Source organism: Colletotrichum karsti (genome assembly GCF_011947395.1).
Source record: "Colletotrichum karsti strain CkLH20 chromosome Unknown Scaffold62, whole genome shotgun sequence".
NCBI classification, from domain to species: Eukaryota; Fungi; Ascomycota; class Sordariomycetes; order Glomerellales; family Glomerellaceae; genus Colletotrichum; species Colletotrichum karsti.
In genome coordinates, this window is record NW_024065962.1 from 153405 (window position 1) to 168322 (window position 14918).

General features: G+C 55.6%; 2 protein-coding genes across 2 annotated transcripts; both read right to left on the reverse strand.

Moving 5' to 3' along the window:
* Positions 1 to 1379: 1379 nt before the first annotated feature.
* CkaCkLH20_12619 (uncharacterized protein) lies at positions 1380 to 1745 on the reverse strand (the record flags this gene model as incomplete). The annotated part of the gene is made up of 1 exon (XM_038895332.1): positions 1380 to 1745. The coding sequence occupies one exon, from the start codon at positions 1743 to 1745 to the stop codon at positions 1380 to 1382; it is 366 nt and encodes a 121-aa protein (XP_038739373.1).
* Positions 1746 to 2028: 283 nt separating this feature from the next.
* CkaCkLH20_12620 (uncharacterized protein) lies at positions 2029 to 14905 on the reverse strand (the record flags this gene model as incomplete). Its single annotated transcript, XM_038895333.1, has 9 exons — positions 2029 to 2211; positions 10511 to 10589; positions 10648 to 10902; positions 11055 to 11278; positions 11327 to 11516; positions 12121 to 12276; positions 12340 to 12499; positions 12696 to 13212; positions 14228 to 14905. 9 exons carry the CDS (start codon positions 14903 to 14905, stop codon positions 2029 to 2031), a joined length of 2442 nt encoding a protein of 813 aa, XP_038739374.1.
* Between the last annotated feature and the right edge of the window lie 13 nt (positions 14906 to 14918).

Below are 14918 nucleotides of genomic sequence, written 5' to 3' on the forward strand. Positions count from 1 at the left end.
CCGCCGCTGCTCCAAGATCTTCTCGTGAGGTCCTTGCATCAGGGCCTTTCCATCTCCACCTTCACCGCCAACATCTTCTCGCGCCGACCGAAGGCGCTCAATTCGCCTCCGCCAACCCACCTTGGCGACCTTCCAACGTATTTCCCCAGTTCGTGACTCTCGAGACCACACCCAGATGCTGCGTCTGCGTCAGAAAAGCACGCATAGCCGATCCCGGCCGCAACATGAGGTGTACCCGTCGACTTTTCAATCGGTGACCCCATCCAGACGGCTGCATCCAGCTAGTTTCTTCCAACCTACGGACGCAGCTACGTGTTGAGTCCCTCCCTTCCAGGCGCGTCAGTATCTGCGTGAACAGTGTTCCAACGAGCTTTCTCTAGCATGCGCACCACCTGTCGAACAACTGTCCAAAGCCTCCCACACAAACTTGGGGCGCTGGACGTCTTGAGGGATAAGAAGGTGCTCCAAGTCTTCCTCGCCGACTCGTCTGCTCTGTACCTCGCCTGCAGGTTTCCCAATCTCCATTGTGACCTCGACTCTAGTGGCAACGCATATTACTCGTCGCGCATGCCTCGCTGACAGCCAACATCTCCTCTCCCTCCAACCTGATGTCTAGTGATCCCTCTCTCATGTGGAACTCTCCTGAAGGCTGACCAGCAACTTCACGAGATGATGCCGACTGTACCAGCATAGTACGTGCTGGCCAAATGTTATGCATGGAAGCGAGAGTCGGGTGAAGGCTCAACTGCCTCGTCCAACGTTGCCAGACCCTTATTCGATTCATACGACGACTGTATACACTCTGACGGAGGAACCCTGGGCTTCCACCGTCCTCGAATTGCGCATCTGCCTGGGTGATCATACAACAACCACAACAGCGGACAACCCAAACCCATCTACGTGCTACAAGAGGAGGGTGAAAGATGGCGCATCGCCAGCCAGGAGGTTGCAGGAGCATTGGTCTGAAGTCGTCGTGGCGGAGGGCCAGGCCTTTGCGCTAGACTGCCTCGTTCAACCTTCCATGCCCCAAGATCTCGTTCCGCAACCCGAATGACAGTCGTCGTGGGCGTTCCAGCCGGATGCGGAGCAACCTCCAACTTCCAGTCGTTGATCTCACAATCCAACGATGCGATCTCCTCGCCACCATCCCGTCATCACTGCGCGACGTAGCCTGCGATCGCTCTCGTATGCCCTCCCTCCCTTCCACCATGCCCAGGACCCCAAATAAACGAACATCGGATCCTACGCTCGTTTTTCTCGAGATGATGATGCCGTCCTATACCGATCGAGCTGTTCCATGCATGAGCCTCGGAGATACTCGAGACCTGCGCAGAGAGCCCAGCTGTGTTTCCCCCTCTTGACTCACGGACAGAGTCACCTCACCGTACGTTTGGAATGACGCCCCGCTGGTCCCGGTCGGCAACGCGTCGTCGTCGCCGTAGTCTGCTTCCTGGCGCGGCGGTGGCCTTGTCCTTCTTCCCCCTCGTGCGCATGCGCACGTCTCTGCGCACCAGTTTGCCCTCCATCCACAGTCGTCGCAGTACAGCTTCCAAGTTGGATGATGCTCGTGGCCGGGACGGGAAGGCGTCCTCGATCTTCACCAGACACAGGGTGGTCGTCAGGGAAGCCAGCTCTTTCTCGATGTTCATCTGGACCAAGCGCTTGTCTGGTGCTGGCTGGGGATTGTCTGTGGATGCACTCGGGCTGACGATGGGGAGATTCGGGTTGGTCTGCGTGCGCTGCATGCCGGAGGATCGTTTCTCGGAGGGCCTCTGGGTTGTATAGAAGGTTTAGAGGCTGACTTGCTCGACACCTGGAGTGAAGCTGGTTAGCGGGAGATTGCTGGTTGTTTTTATCATGTCTGGGTCATACCGACACGTCTTTTACTACTTCGGATACTGAATGTGAAGTAAAAGACCAAGAACAGCTTGCAACATAGGAAATGGAAGCGATCCACGACGTTAGACTCGAGAAAGATGATGAAGGAACTTGGTGCCGGGCAACCTTCGAGAACGGGTCGGTGCTTGCTCAGCGGGTCGGACGAGGTTGGTACTTATGTCTGCCTCGCCTAGCCTTCGAGATGGAAAGGTATTGTGCGGCCTCTCGAGTTCGGGAGCCCATGTTCATTGTGTACTTGATCATGTTGGCGTCGAGCGTGTTGGTGTTGGCGTTGGCGCTGACGGTGGCGCTGATGTTGGTGGTGATGTTTGCCTGCCATCCTTGCGAGTCGAAGTTTCAGCGGCTCAAGTTGGCCTTGGATCTTCCTGATGGGGTCCGTTGTGGAGGTCGCCGCGTGTTGTGAAAGACTGTTGGTTCGTGGGTCTTGCTGGAGCCGGGATTGAAGTTGAATGAGGGAGAATGTTTGCTTCCAATGCGACTGGTGTCAATTAATCTTGCTGGAAGGAGCGAACGTGCTTGGTTCGAGGGAAGGATCGGCTTCCTGGAAAGGGGGTCGTTATCTCGAAGGAGTGCATAACCCAGTTGTAAAGAGGAAAGAGAAAATATAAACAGTCCATTCACACGGATGCAAGACCAGTCACAATGTTTCGACGTTGGTAACGGTGCAGCGATTCCTCTAGCGCTGAGATAATGAGATTCGGAAAACTGCTCCTTCTGCGGGCAGGGTACTCGAACGCTCCTCGAGGGGTGCATCCAGTCACCACCAACAAGAACAATCACCACCAACAACGGCACCCCAGATGAGGCCACGAAAGGGTCAGGATGTGATGTGGAGTTGGTGGCCCGTTGGTGACTTGATCAACAAACAAAATCCCCTCCGATTCCGCGACTACCAGGCGCCAGAAGATGCCTCCAACACAACCTAAATTAATGATATGAACCCCACATATTGGGGGCCCCCGCGGCATCTCGCAATCAATGACGCGGGTCTGGGTTCATTTGCGCGTGATATGTTCCGGATGATTGTTGGGACATGAGTATCCAAACTGGCAAACGCAATGCCGTTGACGTCGTAAAGCGGACGAATCAGTATTGACGTTGTTGGTTGCGGTTCGTTTGACGGCCACTGAGAAGCCTGCAGTGTACCCGCGCGCGATTCTGCGCCGCATCACCCCGGTCGGTCTCATATCGTCTGGGTTCTCGGGCACTCAGACGATTCCAACTGATTGCAATAATTTAGAAATGTCACAATTGCCAGGCCGTCCCATACATCACCGCCACCTCGCGGTCTCGGCAATCTACGCACAGCTGATTCTGAGGCAGTCGCCTTATTTTTGTCCACGTCTCCTCGCTGCATTTTCAAGAGTCTTTATGCTCTCTACGTAAATTTGGTGATAGTCTCACAGCTGGTGCGGGCCCAGTCTCAGAAAGCATGCCTCGCCAACACGCGACATCGGCCCCGCCCCGAACCTAGTGGGGCCGGACGCAGCATTTGCCGGACTCATGAACACGGAACGGACATCTCACTCCCTCAAGGAGAACCAAATTCGACGTTTGATATACCGCCATATTCTCTCAAGCTATTCCGCGACACTGCCTGCCACTCGGTCGCTATGCATCCAAATTACGTGATGTCGTTTTCCTTCAAGTGAACTGCGCTCAAACTTCGATCCGGACTTCAATTGGACTTCTCCCATTGAGTGTCAACTGCAGTACTTCGAGTGCGGGATATCAGCCAATCAACAGAGGGACGTGTTTTTTTCGAGCCAATGGCAAATTTTGTGGTTGAGGTAAAGTGGGTCTTTATTGGAGAATACTGGAGCCGGCTTGTATCGCAGTCCAGCGGCCTTTGAGATCTCAACTTTTCTCGACCTTGTTCTTGCTCGCCTCTGACGTCGACCAGACCCCTGAATCCGAGCGATGTCCTTCATAATTCTTGAACGTCGCGCGACGGTCTAAATCTGCTCGAATCCAAGCTTCTTTGGGCCTTAGTTAATTGTGAATGTTGATCGCGACCGCGGTTGGAATCCAGACGCTTTTCTCAAATTATCGACCTGCCCGATGATCTTGAGACGTTGAAAGCTGGACCGCAGACTTCCCCAACTTCGACGTCTTGCACTATTATAACCATCCTCGAGATCCTGTGACATGCCTGCTGTTTCCAGCCCTCCTCAAACGACCTTATTGGCATCCCCTGTGGCCTCGTTCCAACCCTACCCCAATTAAAGGTCCCGGCAACGCTGCCTCTGAGCCGCGCAAGATCACCTTCTACGAGCACCTCAAGATTAGTGAGGCCGATGAAGACGGCGATCACGACGATGGCGAAGTCATCCACGCGCCAAATCTCACCACGTCTGACCCTGCCTTGAACTTCGGCTTCGACACCATGGTCGCAGCGCAGACTTCGGCAACCATCACTCCATCTAAACAGATGCTACATACCATATCTAATGTAAAACATTGTCGGCTAGCAAAATTCCTCTCACCACTCACAGACAAGGCACGTAACAGGCTTTGGTTTGTCGGTTCTCCCCCTCGTGCTCTATCTTGTGGGAGCCAGACGATCTGAGCTCACGTCTACCTCTATATCTTATTCTACCCTGCAACATAGATATCTTGAATTTGGGCAACAAATTCGTTCGTACCAAAGTTCGCCACAGGAGGATACTCCTCGCTATTTCAGAGATTTTGACCAAGTCCAAGAACAAGGCGTTTCAACGGTCACCAGTGCTATTTCGGTTTCTCTCGCAGTTGGAAACTCTGCGTTGCACATCTCTGCGCCACAGCGCAAATCTCGAGACCGGAACAAGACGCAAACAGCCAGAGTTCAAGACTGTGGAAGTGTGCACCGGCATAACTAGAGAGAAGAGCTCGTGACTCGTTGACCTGTTCACCCGCACTCACCAGTCCTCAGCAACGCGTCGCCACGAAGGCTTATCTATTGCGTCGGGAAACGCTCAGCGAGAGTCCTCCTACATTGATTCTCTAGGGAACACCGCAATTGGAATACCAGGGCGCAGTTCCCGTCAGCGAGATACCCAAGTCTTAGGCGAGACCGTCTTCGACTTCGACACAGGCCCCAGCTGCCGAAGTTGACTTCCTGGTAGTGCAGCTTGAAGAAGACGACGCTGATGCCGACGGTGTAAACGGGCTATTCAAGGATATGTGGCCCCGACCAGCTTGGAAGATGCGGGATGCCGGCGCGGTTGTGTCGGAAGTCTAGGCCATCATCTCGGCCGTCATCAGCATCAAGGGAATCAGCATCAAGGGAGAAGGACAAATATTTAGTTAAGGAGGTTGAGTATAAACTGCATGCACATTATCCCCAATTAAATCGCTCACTTAATAGGAAACACGAGTTTCGAGAATCGAACATTATGCAGTCTCTCATTCAGGTCTGAATTTCTCACAAAGTCGCTTGAACCAAAACCTAGATCACAATGGATACTGCCGTATATCTCGGTTGATTTGCAAACCACACATTTTTATTACCAAGCTACCGTTCTATAGTTGTGTGTGGGCAAACTCACCACTATTGCTTCAGCCGGCAGGCCGTCCCCTAGAAACGACACCTCCCGACGCCTCCCGGCCCGGCCCGGACCCGGCGCCCGCCGGAGAAGTCACGCAGGAAAACTCCCCGGTCACAAAACAGCCGAACTCAATGCATCGTCATCGGTCCACCGTTCTCAAGGCAACGTTTTCAAGCCACCGCTAAATCTTCTCAACCCTGAACCACAGAGACACAAAAAGTTGTTATCCCTGCACGGGGATGCGGGAGCAAGAATGTCTAAGCTCGTATCAGACGAGTAGAGACCACTTCTCCGAGGTGCCAAAACAGGACTTGGATTCATGAGCTCCTCACATAGCCCGCTCCGTGCCGCGCGCCCGAAGACGCGCCTCCTCGCCAGCATGACTAGAGCGACCACTCCAGTCCCCTCTGTCGGTGCAATCCCTACCAACCCTCTCCAGACAGCTCCAACAAGAAGCCCTCCTCCACCAGGAGCTTCGTTTTCAACGTCGCAGAGACTTTCAACGGATTCAACTCTTTTCATTTTGTCACGATCAGCATCCCGCCACGACCAACAACCACAACAGACGCAACCATGACGCCAGAACAAGTCCCAAAGTAAGCTCCGTGATATGCGCGGGCAACGCCGCCAATGGGTTTCGTCGTGAGTGAGCAGAGGAACAACGCTGGCAGCCGTGAGCCTCTGCTATTCCGGTCGTATTTACGGCAGTAGTTGACTTCGGTCGCGACGGCATGCATACGTCGGATCTTCCAATGGGTGTACATACCCTTAAGAGTAACCCCCTCGCACCTCTTCTTCTCAACACATACACAACGTTTTTTGTCGACTTACGCACGCCTTTTACCACGCCTTCGGATGAGAAACACGGCGTGCGCGATGCGTGTAGCATATCGCGCAGCCCTGACGGACCTCAATAGTTCAGCGTTGCCTCAACATGTCTGATCAGGGTCGGGGAATGGCCATAGAGGAAGAGAAGCGGCGAGGTGAGTTCAATACTGATGGGCCCCGGAAACTGCGTTGGAGACGAGTTGCGGGCTTGACACGAGTTTACCTTCGTTACTAGACTTACAGAACCCGGTACTCCCATCCGCCACCAACGGAGATCGTGAGTCTACAGACGCTGTCTTCATCACGACAAGCAGCGACTTTTCGTTCCTTTCCCGGTCAGTACGAGTATCAACCACGAAACGAGGAAGGTGAGTTGCCTTTAATCCGAGCCGTGTGCGGGAAGTAAGGTCATCGCGAGGTTTTTCGTAACTCGCGATGACCTCATTTTTTCTGAGCCGCGGGATCACTCACATGCGGACCGCCCTGCCCCGCCCCCGGGCCCAGCCGACGTGGTGCTGGGAGCCCCCGGCCATTTGGTGCAGTGGCCTGCAGGGAATTCCGCGGGGAAGGTCCCTGTGGTGAGCGACCAAAAGCTCGTCGCTCAAAAACTAAAATGACAATGGAATGGCAAAACAGGGCGATTACGTCGCATGGGAAGAGGAAACAAAACCTGGATGGCTCGTGTGCTGAGAATTGTTGCTGAGAATTGCTGCGCTGTGGCAGGTGACATTCCGACACCTTCCCGTACTAGTTGTATGCCATGCCGGTGTGCGTAGCCTATGCTGGAGTGCATGCTAAAAAAAAACGAGAAAGTTTTTTTTTCCCTCAAGTGCATGGCCTAAGCTTGGGTGCATGGCATATGCTGGAGTGGCCTATGCTTGGGTGTGTGGCCTAAGCTTTAGTGCATAGCTTATGCCTGAATGGGCCCATGCTCAAGTGCATAGCTGAAGCTTAAGTGCATGACCCATGCTGGAGGGCATGCAAAAAAAAGAAAGAAAAAAGGGAAAAGTGCATAGCCTATGCTTGCCAGTATGCCAGCATGCCAGCCGCCAGCAACCACAAACAATTCCACATGTGCACCACTGTGCAACATTGGCTGAGCTGGTGAACCCAGACAACCAAGCCCAAACCACCCATCATCCACATCCACAAGAGCTCCCTTCAGCGACACTGGCGAGCAACCTTGACTTCAAGATTTTTTTTTTGTGGTTGACCCTCATGAACGGGTTGATTTTCCTGCTCATCTGCTCGCAGAAGCAGGAAAGCATACATTCTCCCTCCTCGCACAGACCGCCAAATTCTTTTGGTGAAGTCAATCAAGTAAAGCCAGTTTGACTGCCTTCCAGGAAGAACTAAACACCAACGTCAATCGTGAAGGGCATTTGCACAGTTATATAATAGACACCAACATCGGCGTGGTTGGACCTCAGCAGGTGATTGTGGAAAGTCGCGGATGTCTATGCACCAGCGTGTTTGGCTTCTCCCACCCAGCTCCAGGGGTCACCCACATAGTCAAATCTAAGGACATCTTCGGCCGAGGGGTACGATCCACGCTTTTTCCTCAAGACCGTCCATCAGATTTTCCCCCAAAACTGCGCAATCAATTCGCCCGTCACTGCCGTGTTCTTGAAAGCTCAGGTTGTCCCTGGTGAATGCGCCATGTTTGCATGGGGGATTGTTCACAGAAACAGCGGGTGGTGCTTGGCAAAACCCTCGTTCAACGTGTCTCGAGGTGGTGGATGTTCCCTGTCTGAAGCCCGAAGGGTCCCACTTGCATGTTGAAAGCTCCCCTAGACATATAGATACCTTATGTTTCGCCCTTCCAATCATCACGGCCAATGGTCCCAAAAGTCACATGGATAGTTTTGAGCGACATGCGCGAGGAGGTCTAAAGGTCAAGCTTTCAAGTGGCAGGGCCTTGGTGGTTGCACACGCTAAGTCGAGACTCCAGATTCGGTCAGCTCCCACGGCACGACAGCACACCAAGTCTATTTTATTTAGATCACACGTGAGAAAAAGGTGCTGATCACTAGAGTTCGGGCAGGAATCTCCAAGGGGGACATAAGAAGTGGTGTGATGTTGGAGAACATGCATCGGCTGCAGCAAATGTTACCAGGAAGTAAGAGTAAGAAGGCTTGCGGGAACATGAGGACGAGCGGATCGCTGAGTCTCTGCCTCGGCAACTGGATTTGGGCGACGGTGCACATCACAGGGCATCAGGTCGCACTAGTAGCTCAGTTAACGGCGAGGGAAAAGCGACTGCAAGATCAGAAATCGACCGAGGCGTCTCGTTCGTGCTCGGGTCGGTGGTACCAAGTTCCGCAGACCAAAGCACATGTGCTTGCTGCTACGGTGTTGACAGCGACGGTATCGTGAGGAAGATTCGCTGAGGCGTGTAGGAAGGGCTTCTACTGCTGACGGGCATCACGTTCGCCCTCAATGCATTGCAGTACTTGGCGTAAAACACCTTCGACAACATGAGGGCGGCCGACATGAATTCGCCCAAGCCGCAGCTCTTCACTGTCAAACCAGACAAGTTTGACTCTTGACAGCTCCCGTTTTCCCAGTAGCGACAGCCGTTGCTGACATCGACGCCCGTGTTGCTTTGCGTCTCTGATGATCGCCGCGCCAGGTTCAATGTCGATTGGCATTGACCTCGGCAGGCTCTGCTTCTGCAACCGGTAGGGTCATCCCGAGAAGGGCTCCGCAAGAGGGCGAACGCCTTCATAGCCCCGCAGGGAATGGAGGTGTGGCTGTTTGTGGAACGGTTTGCGTTGACTGGTGACATTTGGCCTTGAAGGGAGCATGTTGAAGAGGAGTAGGGAAGAGCAGCAGTATTCTTCATTAAGCAGATGGGTTCGACATCGGGATTGGGTGTTGGCCAACTGTTGTGGGAGGCCGGCGGACGTCTGCGTAGAAGGCGGACGGCTTGCAGGAGGAAAAAGATCAAGAAAGCGACGGCGGAATCATCACCATGGGCGCCACGATGGTCCTGCCATTGGAGGTCGCGGATTGCGTCGCTACGCAGGTATCTCGGCTTCGTCTGAGGGCATCGGCGCGGCGCGGCGCGCCTGGAATCGGTCTTTGGAATCGAGCTCGGTCTTCTCGGTACGGTGCGCGAATGAAGTCTGCAGCAGAGGCAAGGTAAGTGACGGAAACCAGCGCGAGGAAACCAGCGTCGGAACAGGTGATTCTGGTAACGTAGCAAGCGAGGGGCTCGGCGACAGGACCGGACGTTCTGTGGGCGGTGGGTTCGGTTCCCAGCTGGGAGCGGCAAAAGGGTTCTTTGGTGGAATACAGTCGGCAAAGAAGGTCGTCAGAAAAGACGGTCGCTGTGCTGTCTCTTTGCTGGCAGTCAAGGGTGGGGAGAGACCGAAGGAGGATGCCGGCCGAGAGAAAAAAAAAAAAAAAACGCAAGCAGGCGAGACGTGTGGTGTTGAAAGTAGCCAGGGCGATAGCGATGGTTGGAGTTGGCAATATTGTTTGTTGGTGGTTGATGCAGCTTTCAGATGTTGGCCAAGGATGCGTGGCTGGGAGAACGCGTTCGAGCCGGCGTGACGGGAGTCCAGGCCACTTGCGCCCCGCCAGCCGTTTTCGCGGGGAAGGCCAGATGTCGCGTCGCACCCTTCAGTGACTGTACCTTTGCGGCGAATTGAACACTCCTCCCTGATGGTGTGTTTTCTTACTATCTACTGAGAAAAAAAAAAAGTACTGCATCCAATTAAATTATGCTCCAAGCAGCATAATTACTCCTGCAATCCTTTCTGGTGTGTCGGGCAGCTCCCTTGAGAAGCAGGAGCGGACAATGTTATTCGACCCACCTCAACACCCAGAACGCGCTCCAGTGACGTAGTGTTCTGGCTATTTTTTTGCCAGGACGGTCCATTAGGTAAGGTAGGTACCTACCTTATGGATGGTGCCTACCTTAGGTACCCCAGGTAGGCGTCAGCACATACTGCCCCGCTGTTTCTCCAAATTCAAGGGCGCTCGAATTTTTTCATTGGCCCAAATCTTCTTGGCTGACGGTTCATTGGTTCGACCCCGCAGAGTACTTAATTGACGCCCGCTGCCGGTCAATGGGATAGGTACCTACGAAATCAAACGAAAAAGACTCCCTGAATTTCCTTAAGCTCATCGCTCTGCATCACCCAACAACAAGCCTCTACAACCCAAGAACTCGGATGCCATGGACATCGTCGAGATCCACGTCGTCAGCCTCGACCGACCTACGAAAATGCTCTCGGCTCACTCACACGATACACGCATGCCATGAAGCCCCGATATTCCTGAGCAGCGCTCACCACGACCGCCAAGCACTGCTCCTCGAACATGCTTTGACTTCCGAAACCTCGTCCCGCAGTCGGGCCAGCTTCTCCTCGTCGTCACGCACCGGGCGTGCGCCATCACCCCGAGACAACCCAGCCTCGCCATATCTTCTGCGCGCTCGAAAGCTGCTGCCAGCTTGTTGATTTCGACATCTTGACCCTCTCGGGCAGCAACATTTCCTGTGGCATCGTGGTCAACACCAGCCACCCCACCGTACCTCGCCCCGACGAGCTTCTGATACTTGGTCAGCACGTCCACCTGCGCGCAGATCCCAGACTGCGCCTGGGTGATGGACATGCCCGCGGCGTCCGACAGCATCCTATTCTCCAACAGCCTCCACCGCGCGCTCCGCTCCTCGTCCAGCTACACACCCAGCGCCTCCGAGTCCGTAGTGACACGGTCGGCCTGTCACAACCTCTGGCCCGACAAGAACGCCCGCAGCCGGCCTCCCGGTCTCGCAGCTGCGCACACGCCTCCGCCGATGCCGCGAATCGCTCCAGGTGGCGGTCTGCCCAGTCCAGGCGGTCAAAGAAGGCCGTAATGGCGTCGGTCATATCCGAGATGACGGACTGAGCTACGGCGCAGTCTGCGAGCGACGACGCCATGGACGCGACAGCGGCGTTGCTGCACCCGAAGACGACACCATCGATGGTCGGTAATTCATGCGCATCGTTGGAGGCATGGAAGAGGACGTCCTGCAGAACTCAAAGCGGCAGTTTATAACGGTACTCGGCGCGGACGACGAGTTCGACAGGAGTCTCAGGCATGCTGCTGCTCCCTCGACGATTTACAAGGAGGGTGCTGTTCCAGGCGTTCTTGAAGATGGCGGTGCCGGAGAACGTAGCCCTTGCGAAACTGCGGATCCAGGCGTCGACCGTGTACACGAGGAAGACGACGGACAAGACGATGATGATGGCGAAGAGGCACCAGAGCCTGCAGGCCACATCATTGAGCCTCGGCGTGCGGATGCCGCGACGACGATGAGGACATGGACTTTGAGCCGCCGGAGTGGGATCGGCGGCTTGAGGACGGTGATGCTGGCCATGTGCTGGCGGGCTGAGGACGCACGGATTTGGGTTTCCTTTGGAAGCAGCCTTCGAAGTAGGCCGCCGAGTTCTCGAAGCCTACCTGGTCTGGCTGGTCAGGCTCTATGTCAGATACGCTCGATTCAGTGGTTGTATGCAGGTGTTCGCGACGGCGATCAGTGGAAGGGCTTGTGGATGACATGAAAGGTTTGACCTGATCTCGACCTTTGGCACTCGAGGTGATGTTGACTTTACACAGGCAATGTTATGCTGGGGTAGCTGGCATCTGGAGGGAGACACATTCGAGTCTAGGTCACCAAGCAAAACACAAGAATCAGCACGGCGTTCACTTCAACACGCGGAGACCCCTTCGTGGGTGGCCTGCCCGGCCGCCATCCCTACGCATCGCGAGAAGTGACAAGGCAACGTGCAAGAGTGAGCCTCAGATCGTTCATGCAGGTACCCGCTACCGCCGCCGACCCAGGCCCGGGGGACTACAGTGGCCCGTCCACGGCCTTGATATGGTGCTCCGGAGCGCATGGAGCTCGGCGCGGGCGCGGAGGAGGTGGCGATAGAGTCGAGTAGTTCGAGAAGGGCGTTGCGCCGCGGGGAGAAACAGGTAGTCAACAGTCGGAGTGACATTCGTCTGGCCTCGAATGTGGCCGGCACTGCAAGGGAATTTGTCAGGATCGGACGAGCAGCGCGCGAGGAACCGGGGGAGGGGGGCTCACATGGCATCAGACGTGCCCAGGAGGATGCTGATCCTCGCAAGGAAGGGCAGGATGATCTGCTGTTCAACGTGCTTGGCAGCGTTGAGGTGCTCCAGCAAACGCGTGATCGGCTCGGCCGACTTGACGTGGTCTTCTTCAAAGTCGGAAACGGCGCCGAGCACTGGATGAGCGATCCTGTTGGGAGTTTCGTTGCGGCTAAGGTCCGCCAGCGCAGCCTAAGATGCCGCGAGTGTCCCCCGCAGGCTTTCGAGGAAGCGGGCGGTACTGGCCTGCTGCAGGTCGTCCATCAGCCGCGTAGCCTTGACGAGGTCCGCGTGAGCAGCGTCGCGGGACTTGACGACGTTTCGGCCGGGAACGCATGCCTGGCGCCAGCGATGGTCTCTGGCGAGAGCTCCCGCCGCCGCTGGGTGGTGCGGGCGGTGGCGCATGCATCTCGCGGCGTAGATTGTCGAGGACACTGGGAGGAAACCAGGAGGGTGTGGGTGTCGAACTGTCGGATGGGGGCGTAGGCGTGACAGGCACGGCCAGGGAGGACACGACGGCGAGGTAGTTGTCGAGGGCGAACTCGTAGGAGGCAACGTATTGTATGAAACGTGGCTCTCGGGCGACTATTGTTGTCATGGCAAGACCGGGCCGCCATACGGGTACGCCGTCGCGCGAGACGAGGACGAAAGGGTAGTGGCAGAGCGAGGCTACCAGCACTGCCAGGTTGATGTAGTAGAGCAGGATCCACGAGAACGGCTGGGGAGCAGCAGCAGGTGGAGGCGACGGCGGAGGAGGGGAAGCGGACCTGGGCGTCAGGTCGATCGGTTCTTGGAGAGTAATGACGTTCGATGGGTGCGAAGAGGTGTTGTCGTCGCCGTCGCCGTATCTCTCCCACGTTATGTGACTGTTGTCAGATGATCGTAGTCGTCGGCATCGTTGTTGTCGCGGTCTTGACGAGCAGCCCAATCGAGGCAATTGTTGGGATGAAGGTCGCGCTTGCAGGAGTTATCGGGGTCATCGTCCTCGCCTCGTCGTCTTCGTTGTCGTCGCCGCCGCCGCACTCTCTTTATTCTGGTCTCGCCAATGCGGGGGAGAGGATGAAGGAGATATTCGTCAAGCGCCGGGTGCGCGGCCGCCATGGCTCAAGGAAGCGTAGCTCGAGCACCTGGACATCTTGAGGAGCGGGACCGAGGCGGAGTTGCAAGCAAAGGGCAGACGTCGACGGCAATGTGTGGTCGGACTCGGGGCTTCATGGGCGATGTTGCTGCATCTTGGACGCGGTTAGAAGACAGAGCAAAAAGCCGCAGAAGGAAGCAGAGACAAACCTACAAACGGACGCATATCAGGGACACGTAGTGAGGTCAGGATGCACGGAAGGGGTTCGTTTGCAACCGATGACGATCAAAAGCGGTGACAATGGTATCCAGTGCGCCGAGGGAGGGTTCGCAAAAAAGCTGATTTGGCTGAAAAAAGCAGTGAATTGCCTCGCTCTGAGCGGGGGAGAAAAAAAAAAAAAAGGCGCGGTGATGCAAGGGATCCGCGCGAATTCTGACCGAGGGAGACGGGACCACCCGACGTCACATGATGAAAGGTGGGGCAGATCTAAAAGCCGAATTTCCTTAACTCCGACGGGAGGTCCCTCAGTTACGCCACGTGACATGACATATTCCGGGACAGTCGGAGAAATAAATTTTACTGACGCTGAAACCTGGAAACCCCATCGCGCTTGATGCATTGAACCTTATTATGCAGCTTTGGGGGGATGCACTTAGAGGGGCAATCACTATACATGGGTTGTCCAGCCCGACCGAGTCCAAGCTTGGTCTTTTTTCTTTTTTTGGGTTTTTTTTCCCTTGGGACTGAGTCCATGCACCACGAGTCAACGCACTCAGATGGACACCACTCGATAATCAACCATCGTCAATCGCCCGATTACCCAGCGGCGAGCATCGTTGACCACCAGCTGAGGATTCCGCTGCATACGATCCTTCAACGGGTACACCCAGTCGCTGTGGTCGTCGCCGAGACACCGCGCCCGGTACGCATCCTCGAGCCGCCTCTCCACCACCCCGAATGCCTCCAGCGCGTCGTCGAAGTTGCCCAGCATTTCCAAGATGCTGTCCTGCACCCAGGGTGATTCCTGATCCGAACCGTACTTTGCCGCCAGAACGCTGCACGTCAGGTGGATGATCAGGTCCCGCACTGCCTGCAGCTCGCTCCCGCAAGTCTCGATGCGGCTCTTAGCCTCAGCAGCCGCCACCAGGTCCAGCTCGGGCTGGGGCCCATGGTCGTGACCCCCGTCGCGGTTCTCCCGGTCATTGCCATCGTCGCGGTCGTCGTCACCGTTGTCATCTTCGCTGCCCCCCTGGTGGTTGTTCCCCCCGCCGTCGTTCCCGTCGTCGTCGCCATCACCCGGGTTCGGCATGAGGAGAAGCTTCCGGGCGCTCTTTTCGGTCCGGTTGCATGGGCGGGATGCATCCCAGTCGTCGCGAAGCCAGGCGCGGACGTACTTGCTCATGTATGGGTCCTCGACGAGCCTGATGGCATTCACCGACTCTATCTCCCTCATCCTCGCCTCCATCGATCTGACCACA